This window comes from Heptranchias perlo, chromosome 6, assembly GCF_035084215.1.
Source record: "Heptranchias perlo isolate sHepPer1 chromosome 6, sHepPer1.hap1, whole genome shotgun sequence".
NCBI lineage: Eukaryota > Metazoa > Chordata > Chondrichthyes > Hexanchiformes > Hexanchidae > Heptranchias > Heptranchias perlo.
The window spans coordinates 22,963,943-22,981,382 of NC_090330.1; the positions used below are offsets into that span (position 1 = coordinate 22,963,943).

General features: G+C 37.8%; 1 protein-coding gene across 1 annotated transcript in view; it reads left to right on the forward strand.

The window, feature by feature from the left end:
• Positions 1-17,178, forward strand: part of alg5 (ALG5 dolichyl-phosphate beta-glucosyltransferase) — a 35,253-nt gene extending 18,075 nt beyond the window's left edge. The window contains exons 6-10 of the mRNA XM_067985924.1: positions 622-735; positions 1,436-1,495; positions 3,410-3,561; positions 13,047-13,132; positions 16,411-17,178. Of these exons, the coding sequence (XP_067842025.1) occupies positions 622-735; positions 1,436-1,495; positions 3,410-3,561; positions 13,047-13,132; positions 16,411-16,526 (528 nt within the window). The 3' untranslated portion in view covers positions 16,527-17,178. The remainder of the gene's footprint in view (positions 1-621; positions 736-1,435; positions 1,496-3,409; positions 3,562-13,046; positions 13,133-16,410) is intronic.
• Positions 17,179-17,440: the final 262 nt, after the last annotated feature.

The following is a 17,440-nucleotide window of genomic DNA, read 5'->3' on the forward strand; positions in this document are numbered from 1 at the left end:
GGACACCCCCACAAGAGGAAAAAGTTTCTCTCTATATACCCTCTCTAATCCTTTAATCACCTTAAACACCTCAATTAGATCACCCTTTAATCTTCTATACTCAAGGGAATACTCAATCTTGTTCTACTGCAAATGTTATACAGCATATCTGCAGCCAACCACACTGTGGCACAACATGCTGAAGTACCAGCGCATTGCAACATTTGAAACTCTACATTATACTTCTGCCATTGTTTAGAAATCTGAAAATATCGCACAATACTTGAAGAACAACGACCCTATTCCTTTTCATAGTTAACATACAATGGAATTCACTAAACACATTCTAGCTATTATAGTGAAGGTATATTAAGTACATTTTTATAAACCACAGAAATTTATGGGGGCATTAAAAAAAAATTCAGATTTCTGGCATTTTAGATTGTGTTCAAAGAGACACTGCAATAATCACAAAATATTACAACAAGACCATCATTGTACAGAAATTCCAAATTTACTAAAGGCCCACCCCACTTCTAAAGGTGTTCTGTGCCATCCTTGCCTGCTCTGGAGCTTACAACTATATCAATAACATGTAGATACAATATAACACAAACCACAACACATTTTATTTCTGTTTAGGGTGTGTTGAGTTCTCGAGGAAGATATATTCTAATGGCTGACGCTGATGGAGCTACTAAGTTTGCTGATATTGAAAAAGTAGAAGCCGGCTTGAAAGATCTCCAGCCAGTTCCAGTGAGTATTCTGTCCAGTGCTTAATGTCTGAACTGTGGAAGTAGAAAATGTTATCTGCAGCAAACTGCTTTACTGTAATTAAAAAGGCAAATTCCAGAAATATTATTTGGATATGGTTTATATTTTCCTTTCTCTCAATTGTGCACTCGGCTGGTACTCGAATGCAAAATGACTGTTTTGAATTGGCATCCGAAATGCAAAGGATACTGGCACCACCTCCATTGTCTTCAAAAGCTGCTTTCGTGCCCAATGTCCAGAATTCTGAACTCTTTTTTTTAACGCATATAAGTTGGTGTCCAAGAAAAAATGCTTCTAACAATGTGCAATGCAATACTCTGTATAAATGACTAAAAAAGGAATCTCGAAAACAATTGAGACTGAATGCTTCATGCAGTTGTGGTAGCAAATGCAATGGCCAGTCCTTTTGATGAGTTGTTTGGGCCCTTTAATCTCTAGGGAATTGTTATTGCACTGTTACCATAATTGATTCCTGTAGATTGTTCAATGAGAAATCTACTTCATTATAATCTATTTTGCAATAATTTGATTTGCTGATGCATTGCATGACTGCTAGGGATTCATGATACTGACTATGTAAGCTACTTTGACACTGATATGACTTGAAAATGACATCACTTATTTGGCTTTAATCCTGTTCTGGGAAACTGGCTAATTAAATTTACTTTGATCTCTCTTTCAGGATAACATGGCCATCTCGTGTGGATCTAGAGCACATTTGGAGAAGGAAACTGTAGCCAAAGTAAGTGTAGCTGAATAGCTGTAAGTAAAAGGATATGTGCTCTCTGGGTGCAAAAATATTAATTAAACAATTCTCATAATTGAATTTTAAGAATACAACTTAATGATTCAGAGATTACATTTGTATAGTAGAGTTCATTTATGGAGCCGAAACCACGTTAACAAAGCCATGTTTTTATTTGCACTCTTGAAGATAGCTTCAAAAAAATATACAGTCTCTTCCTTTAATTCAAAGTTGCTTAATTTGAATTAATTTGTTGATTCAATTTGAAATTGAGCAAAAAAATAAGCCTCCTGCTGAAAATGCATTAAAAATTTGTTGCTTAATTCAAACCTTTTACTCAATTATTGCTCAATGTTATGTAATTCCAGTGGGAGGGTTGTGGGCACCTCTTCCAACCTGACATCATTGGAAGAGGCTGGACTGGCAGGATGACATCACCCAACAGTTCTGCCATTCCTGCCAGCCAGGGGAAGTAGGCCATCATGAAGCAAGTGCACCGATACCAATATGGATTTGAGGGCCTAATGTCAGGTTGGTGATCAATTGTGGTTCAGAAAACAGCTCCTGATAAATTCGCGGCATTATTCTTTTAAAATTAAACACTTCAACCAAAGTGCCACTCTTACCATCCTGCTCTCTGCAGGGTGGTTGCCCAAGTAGTGCTGTAAATGGCATGGGTGCAATTCCTTTTTATGTAGATGACTCCCAACCCCAGGATTTGAGATTGGGTCAATGCCAGATCAGGCTGGTAGTTGGAAGTTCCACTCCGCCATACATCCAGTGGCGAGGTGAACCTCCAGGCATTTCAGCGTCCATATTTCTAAAGGCAACTCAGCTTTTGTCAATTTAGATATCATAAGAACATAAGAAATAGGAGCAGGAGTAGGCCATACGGCCCCTCGAGCCTGCTTCGTCATTCAATAAGATCATGGCTAATCTTTGACTTCAACTCCACTTTCCCGCCCGATCCCCATATCCCTTGATTCCCTTAGAGTCCTAAGATCTATCTGTCTTAGCCTTGAATATACTCAACAACTAATCATCCACAGCCCTCTGGGTAGAGAATTCCAAATATTCACAACCCTCTGAGTGGAAAAAATTCCTCCTCATCTCAGTCCTAAATGTCTGACCCCTTATCCTGAGACTATGTCCCCTAGTTCTAGACTCTTCAGCCAGGAGAAACATCCTCTCAGCATCTACCCTGTCAAGCCCTCTTAGAATCTTATATATTTCAATGAGATCACCTCTCATTCTTCTAAACACCAGAGAGTATAGGCCCATTCTACTCAACCTTTCCTCATAGGACAACCCTCTCATCCCAGGAATCAAACTAGTGAACCTTCGTTGCACCGCCTCTAAGGCAAGTATATCCCTCCTTAGGTAAGGAGACCAAAACTGCACACAGTATTCCAGGTGTGGTTTCCCAAAGCCCTATACAATTGCAGCAAGACTTCTTTACTCTTGTACTCCAACCCCCTTGCAATTAAAGGCCAACATACCATTTGCCTTCCTAATTGTTTGCTGTACCTGCATGTTACCTTTCTGTTTCATGTACAAGGGCACCCAAATCCCTCTGAACACCAACATTTAATAGTTTCTCACCATTTAAAATATACTGTTTTTCTATTCTTCCTACCAAAGTGAATAACCTCACATTTCCCCACATTATACTCCATCTGCCACCTTCTTGCCCGATCACTTAACCTGTCTATATCCCTTTGCAGACTCTTTGCGTCCTCCTCACAGCTTACTTTCCCAACTAGCTTTGTATTGTCAGCAAACTTGGATACATTACACTCAGTCCCTTCATCTAAGTCATTAATGTAGATTGTAAATACCTGAGGCCCAAGCACCAATCCCTGCGGCATCAATAGCTATTGATGTGATTTAAATTTTTTTTTTCTATTTTAGCGTTCCTATTTTCGGACCCTACTCATGTATGGTTTCCACTTTTTGGTGTGGTTTCTGTGTGTGAGAGGAATAAAGGATACACAATGTGGCTTCAAGCTTTTGACTCGAGAAGCAGCTCGACAGACCTTCTCAACTTTGCATGTAGACCGCTGGTATGTTTTTTCAATTGCCTTTAACAAAGTAGTGAATTATACTAAGATACAAAGTTAAAATTACTTTTTGCATATACTGTACAGTCTACTTCTGATTTGTTGAAGTTGCTTAATTTGAATTACTGGATAAATCAAATTCAAAGTTTTAAAAAAAAACTGCAGTACTGTTTTATTCCAGTTGTTTAATTTGATTGGATAATTCAATTTTTCTTAATTGCAAAAAAAAACTTTAAATCATCACGTCGACTGTATATAGAAAAAATAAAATGGTCTCTTTTTTTAAATGTAATAAATGTAAAATATAACGTGATTTGATCACAGAGCAAACCTTGAATAATTTGACTGTTACTGTCTTGAACATGCTCTCAAACGCTTAATTTTGTTTTTTTAACTTAATTTACTGTATTGAAATAAACTTTTGGATGCTTTTTGCAGCACTTCATAAAGTTAACTAAATAAAAATCATGCCAAGGTTGGCATCTCATGCCATTTCCAAATAAATTCCTCAAAGTGGAAAAAAAAATTATTAAAAAAAATGCAAAAGAGTACTGCCAAATAAAGCTGAAAAAGGGCTTCTGGTCACTTGTCAGCCAACTTTTGGATATATAAGAAAGCAAATATCTGATATAAAATTTCTTCTGTTTGAGGGGGGAAAGGATTCTGAAGTAGAGCACTTAAATCTAAACAATTTTAGCCTAGAGTTGAAAATCCCATGCTTCCAAGGTCTAAGACTTTAATTGGACCACCAGAAAATATCAATCTTAAGTCTTATGGGCCTAACTTCAACCTCTTGAATCTTTGGAATAGCTTCTCACTATCAGCCTCTAGTGGCTAAAAATGTCTGCAGTGTTGAGACTGTCCAGCATGTTGCACTTTAGGCTGCTGTAGTTAAACTAGAAAGTTTTATTTGATACCTAGACTGGACCATTGCTAGATCTGCTCTGAAGTTTTTAACTAGAATGGTGTCGGAATCCTGGTCTTTCTAAATTGAGCATGGTGCCCAAGTTAACATAAGAGATAGGAATAGGCCATTTGGCCCTTCGAGCCTGCTCCGCCATTCAATGAGATGATGGCTGATCTGATTCTGGCCTCAACTCCACTTTCCCGCCTGATCCCCATATCCTTTGACTCCCTTGCTGATCAAAAATTTGTCTAACTCAAGCTTGAATATATTCAATGACTCTTTGGGGCAAAGAATTCCAAAGGTTCACAACCCTCTGAGAGAAGAAATTTCTCCTAATCTCCATCTTAAATAGGCGATCCCTTATTCTGAGACTATGCCCCCTAGTTTTGGATTCCCCTATGAGGGGAAACATCGTCTCAGCGTTTACCCTAACAAGCCCCCTCAATGTTATATGTTTCAATAAGATCTCCTCTCATTCTTCTAAACTCCAGTGAGTATAGGCCCAACCTGCTCAATCTTTCCTCTTAAGAAAACCCTTCCATACCCGGAATCAACCTAGTGAACCCTCTCTGAACCGCCTCCAATGCAAGTATATCCTTCCTTAAATAAGGGGACCAAAACTGTACGCAGTACTCTAGGTATGGTCTCACCAGCACCCTGTACAGTTGTAGCAAGACTTCCCTGCTTTTATACTCCATCCCCCTTGAAATAAAGGCCAATATTCCATTTGCCTTCCCAAGTTCCTGCTGCACCTGTTTGCTAACTTTTTGTGTTTCATATACGAGGACACCCAAATCCCTCTGTACCGCAGCATTCTGTAGTCTTTCTCCATTTGTATGATATTTTGCTTTCTTATTCTTCCTACCAAAATGGATGACTTCACATTTTCCCACATTATACTCCATCTGCCAAATTTTTGCCCATTCGCTTAACCTATCCATATCTCTTTGCAGACATCTTGTGTTCTCCTCACAACTTACTTTTCCACCTATCTTTGTATCATCAGCAAATTTGGCCACAGTACACTCTGTTCCTTCATCCAAGCCATTGATATAGATTGCAAATAGTTGAGGCCCCAGCACTGATCCCTGCAGCACCCCACTAGTTACAGATTGCCATCCTTTCTTTCTGCCATCTCTTGAATATAGACTTCAGTGAGCAGTCATTCTTGAGAATGATGGGTATTTAACAATTAAATCTTTAGGTAACCTCATTACCAAGCAATATTGCCAGGTGAGTTGTGAAATTGCCTTTTGTCTTGATTATGTCTTCATCTGTGAAATGCTCCTCTATCAATTTTGTTGAAAGCCAATGTTATGAACTTGGTATTTGTGTTTCATGTTTGAAGAGTTTTCATAAATGTAGATAATACTATAAACTGGGTGGAAATTGACTGTTCTGTCTCAATTGTGGTAAATTCTGTACATTTTATATTATAAGCAGGATAAATTGTTAGGCTACCATAGCAGATGAACTGATACTTGAGAGCAAATTAGCTGTGCTGGTGATGGATGAGTTGGTATTCATTTGTCTCGCGTTTCTGGTAGGTATGGAAGCTGTATAAGTGGCATAATATCTCGTAAAAGAATCACATGCTATGCATTCCAATGTCATCTTAAACTGTACTAAAGATATCTAATTAATAATTCACATTGGATGATAAATATAACCTGCCTAGCAGTGCTAGTTTATTGTAGGCTCAGATTCAGTGGGCAATAAAGTTCCTACACAGAGTCATAAGAGCATAAGAAATTGGAGCAGGAGTAGGCCATACGGCCCCTCGAGCATGCTCTGCCATTCAATTAGACCATGGCTGATCATCTACCTCAGCTCCACTTTCCCACCCTATCCATATATCCCTAGATTCCCTTAGTGTCCAAAAATCTATTGATCTCAGTCTTGAATATACTCAATGACAAAGTATCCACAGCCCTCTGGATTAGAGAATTCCAAAGATTCACAATCCTGTGAGTGAAGAAATTTTTCCTCATCCCGATCATAAATTGCCGACCCCTTATCCTGAGACACTGTCCCCTAGTTCTAGACTCTCCAGCAAGGGGAAACAGCCTCATGGCATCTACCATGTCAAGCCCTGTTAGAATTTTATACGTTTCAATGAGATCACCTCTCATTCTTCTAAACGCCAAAGAAGGTCCATTCTACACAATATTTCCTCATAGGACAACCCTTTCATCCCAGGAATAAATCTAATAAGCCTTCGTTGCACCCCCCTCTACGGCAAGTACATCCTTCCTTTGGTAAGGAGACCAAAACTGTACACAGTACTCCAGGTATGTTCTCACCAGAGGTCCTATATAATTGCAGCAAGACCTCCTTACTATTATACTCCAACCCCCTTGCAATAAAGGCTAACATACCATTTGCCTTCCTAATTGCTTGCTGTACCTGCATGTTAACTTTTTGTGATTCGTGTACAAAGACACCCAAATCCCTCTGACTACCAACATTTCTTAGTGTCTCTATTTTAAAAAAATATTCTGTTTTTCTATTCTTCCTACCAAAGTGGATAATTTCACATCTCCCCACATTATACTCCATCTGCCACCTTCTCGCCCACTCACTTAACTGTCTATATCCCTTTGCAGCCTCTTGCATCCTCCTCACAGCTTACTTTCCCACCTAGATTTATATCGTCAGCAAACTTGAATACATTACACTCGGTCCCCTCATCTAAGTTATTGATATATATTGCAAATAGTTGAGGCCCAAGCACTGATCCTTGCGGCACCCCACTAGTTGCAACCTGCCAACCCGAAAATGATCCGTTTATTCCTACTCTCTGTTTTCTGCCCATTAACCAATCCTCAATCCATGTTAATATATTGCCCCCAATCCCCTGAGCTCTAATCTTGTGTAACAACCTCTTGTGTAGCATCTTTTCAAATGCCTTTTTTAAAATCCAAATATACTACATCCACTGGTTCCCCCTTATCGACCCTGCTAGTTATACCGTCAAAAGATTCTAATAACTTTGTCAAACATGATTTTCATTTCATAAAACCGTGTTGATTCTGCCTAATCATATTATGATTTTCTAAGTGCCCTGTTACTACGTCCCTAATAGTTTCTAGCATTTTCCCTGCTACTGATGTCAGGCTAACTGGCCTATAGTTCCCTGTTTTATCTCTCCCTCTTGAATAGCAAGGTTACATTTGCTACCTTCTAATCCATGGGGACCATTCTAGAGTCTAGGGAATTCTGGAAGATCATAACCAATGCATCCACTATCTCTGCAGCCACCTCTTTTAAAACCCTAGGATGTAGGCAATCAGGTTCAGGGAATTTGTCGGCTTTTAGTCCTGCTAATTTCTCCAGTACTTTTTCTTTACTAATCTTAATTATTTTAAGTTCCTCATTCTCACTAGACCCTTGATTCCCATTTTCGGTTTTTTTTTTCGTGTCTTCTACTGTGAAGACAGATGCAAAATATTTGTTTAACATCTCTTCCGTTTTGTTATTCCCCATTATAATTTCTTCTGTCTCCACCTCATACGGACCCACGTTTCCTTTCATTAATGCCTTCCTTTTTACATACTCGTAGAAGCTCTTACAATCTGTTTTTATATTTCTTGCTGGTTTACTCTCATTTCAATTTTCTCCCTCCTTATCAATTTCTTGGTCATTATTTGCTGATTTCTAAAACCCTCCCAATCCTCAGGCTTACTACTCTTCTTGGCAACATTGTAAGTCTCTTTTTAATTTTAATACTATCCTTAACTTCTCTAGTTAACCATGGTTGGATCACTTTTTTGGTTGAGTTTTTATTCCTCAAGGGAATGTATATTCATTGAGAATTATGAATTATTTCCTTAAATATTTGTCATTGCTTATCTACCATCATATCTTTTAATCTAATTTCCCAAACTACCTTAGCCAACTTGCCCCTCATCCCTTTGTAATTGGCTTTGTTTGAATTTAAGACCCTAGTTTCGGACTTAACTACATCACTCTGAAACTCTATGAAATTAATATCATAAAGAATGAGTCCATCACCTTGAAAGAGGAAAAGGGCCGCTAAAATTAGGGTTAATGGGCAAAATATTAGCCTGCTATTCTGCATCATGTCTAGACTGCAGGTAGTTGTACAGTACATTTAAAATTCATTCATTACAATTGTAGGTGGAGCAAAGACATTTGAGGATATGGAAAAAGAATGCAAGGATATTGCATGTATCACAGCAGTGAGGCTAAGCTAACTCATGAGAGACAGTCAGAACTGAATTTATGGAGCCTGCCTGCTAGGTTTGGTAAACACTGCGTTGCCCATTTCTTTCAGTTGTCTTAATTGTACAACCTTTTTTTGTGGATTATTCTGTTGCTTTTAAGAGCAATTCTGTTCCCTGGGACTATAAGAGGGAGAAAATAAAATCAGCCACACATCCTGCTCCTGATTGTCATCCAATGTTGGCAACTAAAAAGTACGCAGGTGCGGACATTGGGTGAGAGCAGAATCAGGCTTGGCTGTAACGCATTATACAGTTGAATAGTTTGCTGGCTTTAACTGTCTGGGGGCCCCCCTGTGAAGAAGGACCACTTGCCCAAGGTACCGGAGGATGACTAGAGCCCAGTGGAACTTTACCTCCGCAGGAATTAGCACCCCGATGAGAGAGAGGAAAATAGGTTGCAAAAGAATATATACTTTTGAATATTGTCTATCATCTTGTGTTCACGGTATTTTTTCTTAGTCAAACTATCCCCACGTACATTGTATAAACTTAAATAAATGCAGCTTGTCAGTGTTGCTAAAGCACAAAATTGCCAAATTCATTGCCCACCTTGTATCTGCTTATTTTTTTGAAAACCACTATTTCAGGATTTTGTTCATTTCAGATATAATGTACTGTGAGTTAATTGTTGTCAACTCAAAACAATTCTGTCTTAGAAAAAAATAATTGCAACCTGAGACTTTTTACCCAACCCAGCTTGCTTTTTATTTAAGATTCTTGTATAATGAAAACCTTCTAAGTCTTTGACATTTAATTAGTGTGATTTTTCTTACTGTATATCATAAAACAAAAAATTGCAAAAGTAGCCTTTTCAAAATAAGTTATATATGGCAAGGTTATTTTTCTGTGCTGTGCTTAAGTGAAACTGTTGAGTATTTCAATCTAATTCTACAGTGGAGCAGTATAGCAATTTGAAAGTTAACTGTAGATTTATCAGTGACATCCCTACCATTGTTACTATTTCAGTTTTGATGTTTTTTTAAAAAAAATACATAATGGAGAGGTATTTGCACGACCTTGTCACAATTATGAATGCAGCAGTTATGAACCATGAGATCTTGACATATATAGTAAGGGTTACAAATAACAAGACAACATTCTGGAAGTATGTTGGTATTCAAGTAGTGTAGTGGCTATGTTACTGGACTAATAATCCAGAGAACATGAGTTCAAATCTCACCATGGCAGTTTGAGAATTTGTATTCAGTTTTAAAAATCTTAAAATAAAAAAACTGGTACTAGTAAAAATGACCATGAAGTTGTCAGATTGTTGTAAAAACCCTAATATCCTATAGGGAAGGAAACCTGCTGTCCTTCCTCAGTTTAGCCTATATGCAACTCAAGAAGAGGGCCCACCACCATCATCTTAGAGCAACTAGGGATGGGCAATAAATGCTGACCTTGCCAGCAATGACCACATCCCAAGAATGAAAGAAAAAATGGAAAACTAATCAATTCTCTGAGAGCTGGCTAGATGGGAAAAAAAAAATAGGAAACCTGGAATATTTCATCTTTTATTTGAAAGGCGACGTCTCACTTTCAGGGAGGTTTTAGAGACAGACCAGCTCACAAAACTACTGTTTTGGTGTCACCATAATGGTTACCAGGAGTGTTCATGTAGCAAATGAGATGTCTGGTGCAGTACAAACTTTACTGTGCACTTTTTTTCCAAGCCTTTTACTAATTTAATTTCTGCAGTGTAAGGTGATGCTGACCTAAGTTTTCGCGTACAACATTGATGAGAGTGACTGCAACATGGGCAAGTGATCGGTAGTTTCTTTTCTTGCATAAAGAAGAATCTGCAGGTTGGCAATGGTATCTGTGTTGGCTGGTGCTTGAGCAGCACATGAAAATCAAAACATTCTCAAATCATTTGTCGCTCAGAATCTGTTATCTGGCAGATAACAGATTCTATCTGTAGTGAACTGGTGTCAGCAAATATTGGTGATGTATGCATTTCAATCATATGAATGAAAAGTATCAGTGTGTAATAATGTAAACAGTACTTTTCCCATCTTTAAATTGCAATTAGTTTTAAATATAAACAGATCTATATAGGAAAATACCCTTCCTTGTATTTAGAATTTGGCTGAGCAATAATGTTTTGCATCCTGAAAAAAATTCAATGTGCAACTGATCAGTTTTCCCTGAAGAGGAAAGTCCTATGTGGTGACTTAGCTGAGAGTTATTGTATTCGTTACACTTCAGATTGGTAAATTCAAGAATCAGCATTGTTGTAAAAAGTGAGCATCTTAAATGCTGCGTAAGGTTACTTATTTCCACCAGTATTTTGCCAGGTTAAACATTGTAGCCCAGTGCCAATAGCGGAGCAATCCATGAGTTGTGATTACTTGATGGGTGCAGGTTAAAGCAGTGGATGACATTTTCCTTTTGGTCACTATTTATATGATTAATATTTGTGCTTTCAATAATGGAATGATATTGAGGCTTTGCACAATGATGCAAATTTTATATCTCTGCTGTCAGTTTGTGGTACCCTTTGCTTATTAAGTAACTGTTCCTCTGATACATTGCCACATTGCTGCCATCTTTTTAGAGCTCAGACTTGGGAAGAAACCGGGAGCCAACAGTGACGGCCCCATAATGTGAGATAAACAGTCATTGCATTTGTATTGTCAGTGCGTTTATTTATTGAATGGCTAGTTATGGCATCACTTCTGACCATGCAATAATTATAAAATGCAGTTACACCCAAGAAATTATGTGGCATTCAGGAGACCGGTCAGACTTTCATAGATGTTTTGTTCCATTTTGTGATATATTTTTCTGCACTTCAAGAGATTGTCATCAGGACTTTCAAACTTGCACCATGGAAATTCCCAATTGCAAAATGGTAAGCTTTGGTGACAAGAATTTAAATTGATTATTATTTTTAGAATAAGATCCATTTTACCTGGTTCAAAAGTGCAATAATGAAAAAGAAAGACTTGCATTTATATAGTGTCAGAAACATCTCAAATTCACACAATAAATGAAGTTGTAGCCAGTTGGTATACAGCATGATTCCACAAACTTCAATGAGATGAATGACCAATTAATCTGTGTTTGGTGGTGTTAGCTGAGAGATATTGGCTAGGACTGTGGGGCAGCTTTCCCTCCCACTCTTCAAATAGTGCCACAGTATCTTTAACGTCCACTTGAACCACTGGATATTCAAAGAACGGCACCTCCAACAATGCAGCATTCCCTTACCCGCTCAAGTGCCGGAGTGGCTCAATTCCACAACCTTCTGGCTTAGATGAGAATGCTACCAACTGACACTAAGCGGGTGATTTTAAACCCCAAGAACCGGTGGGTTGAGGGCGGGTGGATGTTGAAAATAGTTGTTTTTTGGGTCGCAACCACAACCCGACTTTATTTCCGGGTTTAACATCGGTGTGTAAAAGTACAGGCTTCCCACTGGGAATGCAAAGTCTGAAAATTTTGCGGTTGCGACCCAAAAAAACAACTATTTTCAACTCCCACCCGCCCCCAACCCACCCGTTCTTGTGGTTTAATATCACCCCCTAAACATCGAAGCAGGATAAAATGGGAGCTTGCCCATTGAAAAGTTGACAAATAGAACGGTAGATCAGCAATGGGAAATATTTAACAGGAGATGAAAAGGGAACAAATCAAATATATTCCAGTATGGAAAAGGGGAATGTATCAAAGAAGAATTAAGAAAGGGAGATTAGATCAAATTTGAAACTTAAAAAAACACTTACTGTTTACAAGGTAGCTAATTTTTTTAACAAGCAAGCACAAGTATAAAGAATACGGAAAAACTACAAAACAGCAACTGGCATTTATGTACGGGCTTTTAATAAAAAAAACCTGCTTCACAGATAGATGTAGATATTAGTAGCTGTAATTAATTTAGCACGCTCGTCACTCGCTTTAGAGATCAGCAGAATCTGTTGTTCCCTTCATGGGTCACTTTTTTTTATTAAGGATCTGAAATGACTCTGTTTCACTAGAGGGAGTGAGGGTAATGTACTTTGATCAATTCAAACAGGAGTTACTTCTTTCCACTACCTTTTATGGGAGAAAAAATCTGAAGAAAGTCACCCAGGGTTGTTATCATTGGCTATTCCTAAGGGTCCATTCAAGACCAGTATGAACAGACTTAGGAACATGTTGCCAGGCTTCCATCTTAAACAAAGGGTTGGAGGGAAGAAAGAAGGAAAAAAGTATATGTTTTGGAAACATTGTTTTGTCCCATTTTAAATGTACTTCCTTTTGTGTATACAGTGAATATGCTACTTGCTTTAAATTCTTAAGCAGGGAATCTAAAATTTTTGCACAAACTTACAATTTTTATTCCACTTTAGGGCTTTTGACGTGGAACTCCTGTACATAGCCCAGTGTTTAAAGATTCCAATTGCAGAAGTTGCTGTGAAATGGACAGAGATAGAAGGTAAGTTATTTACATGACTAGCAAAGTAGAGGCTAATGGTGGGGGGGTGGGGTGACTACTAATAACTTGGTATTTAGGGCCAAAATAAATTGGTTTTCATTATCAATGCCATGATTAGGGCTATTGGCCTCTTAATTATGTAATATCCATATATACTGATTTAGAAAGAAGCGCTCATCTATGTATGTCCTCCTGTTGTCAGCTGTTCCATCAGGGAATGGTGTCAAGCCGAAAGTAAAATTTAAGGCTGTTTATCCAGCTTTCCTAGCAGCAAATTTAGAATTTGCATTGGTAGAGATGTAGAAGCAAAAGACTTGTTCTCCTCAGGTGGGGCATAGTATCGGGGCCAGAGAGGGAGAACTACATGAATGTAGTATTTTTTTTAAAAATAAATAAATAAATTTCAGTAGAATGTTATGAACATCCCTCTTATGTTTTTAGGTTTTTACTCTAGATATTATTCTCAAACCATTCCCATAGGTGAGCTTTTAATTCCTATGACACAAAATGTGATTTTTACCAGTCCAATATCCAGGTGGTTTGTAGCAAGTCCAAGGATCGAATGGAAAAGCCTCATTATTGTGTTTCAGCTACTAGTTTTTTGTAATTTCATCTCTGGGTGTGTGTGAGGCTAGCAAAGCTGCATTATTCTCCATCTCTAATTGCCCTGAGAAGATGGTAGTAGGTCACCTTGAACCACTGCAGTCCTTGTGGTGATGGTGCTCCCACAATGGCATTAGGTAGAGAATTCCAGTTACGATGACCCAGTTATGATGAAGGAACAATGGTATATGTCCAAGTCAGGATGTTGTGTAAATTGGAAAGGCCCAAGGGAGTAATGGCGTTCCCATGATCTTGCTGTTCTTGGCCTTCTGGATGGTTGAAGTCATGGGTCTGGAAGGTGCTGTCAAAGTAAGCCCTTGCGTGATCATCCTGGCAGCAAAATAAGCGTTTTAGTAGATTACGGCTTAGGCTACAAACTGGAACATGAATATATTAAACAATAAATGGATAATGGAATAGAAATGGCACACTGTAGATTTACAGAAGTTACAGGCATAACTTCTTGGAAAACAGAAATAAATTGCAACCAAACACACATGCTACACGAAACTGCATTATAAACTGGACCAGACACACAAGGTCTCTGAATATTACTCTTTACCAGTGGGTTACAATACTTGACCATCCATGGGGTGTCTCTTATCTATTGCTCTCTAGTAGCTTCACATGGACTACCCAATTCTAACAACATTGAGAAATACTACTGAAAAAATGACTGGGGCAAAATAAATTTTAAAATGTGCCTCAAGAGCTGGCAATCAAACATATATACAAATAAATCCTTCAAGAAAGGCTATTGAGGCTTTAGAGAGGTACAACACCGATTCACTAGGATGTTGCCTGGTATAAGGAATTACAAATACGAAGAAAGGCTTGAAAATTGGGTCTTTTTTCATTTGAACAACACCAGTTATGGACCAATGTAACATAAGTATTCTATTTGGCACTCCAACAGAACATTTCTGAGACCACCTTTTTAATTTTTGCCTGAAATTGGATCTGTAGTTCATTTGCTTTAGGAAATAATGGTTTTGAAATTGTACCCACCACTGCCTGCCTAGTCCTTGAAAAAAGTTCAATTTCATAAAGAACTCTAAATATGTTTTATGTGTATAATAAACATTTGCCAATAAGTTGCCACGGTAAATAAATACACTGGTGAACCCACTGAATTGGAAGCAGACCAATATGTTTCCTATTTTCAAACACTCCTGTTTAGCTACAGGCCCACCAGTCTTACATCAATTTGAGCATTCAGTTCAACCTGTCTATTATTTATCCTCCACCAAGACAATGCCTTATCAGTGTTAGAAGTGATTTTTTTTGGGGGGGGGTGGGGATGCCTCTTCACTTTGCTTCTGTTGCATTTATTTAGGAGCATTATGCTTTTTTTGCATTTTATTTTAATGTTGCTTTATATATTTTCTTCCCCACATTTACTCATTTCACCACGTACCATTTCACTGATTTACAGATGCTTCTGCTGGAAGGTTGGGTGTGCCTTTTGGAATTCCTTTTGCTCTCAAGGAGCTAGAGGACAAGGATGAGCTCCAGAAAAATGATGAGGGAGGTCTGCCTATACCTGGGGCGAGTTATACAGATCCACTGTTAGCCGAGTACATAGATCGATAGATGCTGCCAGAGCTACTTGCTTATGTCCAATAAGATGTACCTTTCCACTTGACCAGGCCTTTCTCTAGTTTAAAAATGTGTCCTTGCGGGGCCAGCTTTATCAGCAGAAAAGTAGTCTTGCGTGGTTGGAAGTTAAAGTACAATGTACAACAGACATGTGCACAACCTACATGCCAAGCTGGGTGCCAATCAGTGTTTTATGCAGACAGGTTATTTTAGAATGACTTGAGGTATTATGGCCTTGGAAGATCCGTGTGGCAAGGCTTTTGATTCTATTTTGCATATTAAAGGTGTGCCTTACTGAGTTGACAGGTATGCATGAGATGCAAAGAAAGAGCTGTAAGGTCGTGTGAGGGCTTGGCATGGGTGAGGAGTACTGGAACAGGTTTGCAGGCAACAGTTTGTGGCATGCAATCTTGGGTTCTCTACGGGATACATGGTACTGTTAAGTAGTTTTTGATTACCACATTTCTTATTCTGTCTCCAGGTTCTGCAGATAGAGTACATATTCTTAGCCTCAATTGCTCTAGTAATGGAAAATCTACCTTTAAATTTCCAGTCCTAATTAAATTGACCACCTGGTGTGAGAAATTAAACATCATGCTGGTGCAATAGTAGTGCTTTTTGAAAATTAATGGTATAAATCAAGTTTATCTTTCATCTAAGCCATTTCATACATGACCTGGGACTGCTTCGTGTTGAAATGGGGAAAATAATTTTCCCAGTATGCCAGTCATTGTCAGATGTTGGATCATCTTGACCTGGAACATGGTTGCATTAAAAAAAAATTGAATAGACAACAAAAATGCATTTTTCAAAGTCTTCTGAACAGTGAAATGTAATTTTGTGAAAAGATATAAAGTAGTGTAACTCCATTATTCTGGTGTAAATGAAAGCTTTTGAGAGCAAAATCATGGTTACTATCATAACCACCTTTTTTATTGTTTTACCATCTTATGAAAACATTGTGTTCTAAAATTGCAGATTTTTTTGTAAACCAGCAATACAATACATTCGTGATAGCCAAATACAGTATTCAATGTGATCTTCTCTAATTTTATATTGTCTGTCTTGTATTGTAGGATCTAAACTAGTTCCCTTCTGGAGTTGGTTACAGATGGGTAGAGATCTTCTCTTCATTCGATTACGTTACTTTACTGGTGCCTGGAATCTGGAAATGCCCAAAAAAGTCAACTAAGTTATTGCACTGTAACTGTTTGAGAAGATGGAAGGCTACATCAAATTACTGAAATTTAATCAAGGGACAGAGTGACACAAGATGTTTTATTGTAGATAGCAAAACAGTTGTTCATACTGCAGTCCTTTGTTTTGTAAATTGCATGCTGGTGAATAAAGTGGAAACTTTCTATATATGTTGTATTCTTGGTTAAATCAGAGATAAAATGTCATGAATGACCAAATAGAAACAGTGGAGGGAATATGTTTAACGGTAATAGTTTACTGCTCTCTTCTATATCACTGTTACAATAAGGTATCTTAGTTTGGCTCATTCTGCATATGGCATTAAATTAACAAAATGTACATTTTTATGCTGTGTATTTTACGGAAACGTCTTAAAATGGCACTTTCTTTGATCTTGTATAATTCAATTGCCAAACTCGGAAATTGCCGTACCTCATTATGATGGATGAAGCATGGGTAAATGATAAAGTTGTACTTGTGTTTTTCTTATTTTTTAAATCTTTTATTTTGTATATGGACTCTTCGGTTTGATCATTTATTAACTGTGGAGCTGTTTTGGATTTTTTAAGCACAAATTTATTGACTGAGATTGAAAGTCAAATATAGTGGGACTCTTATTAAAGGAGGGTTATTGCCCATTAAACATACGTGGTTGATTCATGTAAATTAAGCTAAAGTTTAAGATATTTATTTGAAAATACTGGAACTTATCTGAAATCTTTAAACTTGAAATAATTTTTTATTCACAGTACTTTAATTAAAAAAAACTAACTGTTAAATTTGGAACATCTATCCTTGTTTTCTAAACAACTGCATATAGATTTAAAGTTCCAAATCTTGGTACCTACTGTCACTAGAATTACAACATATGAAGTAGACACGCCTACTATTTTCAGAACATGAACGTGT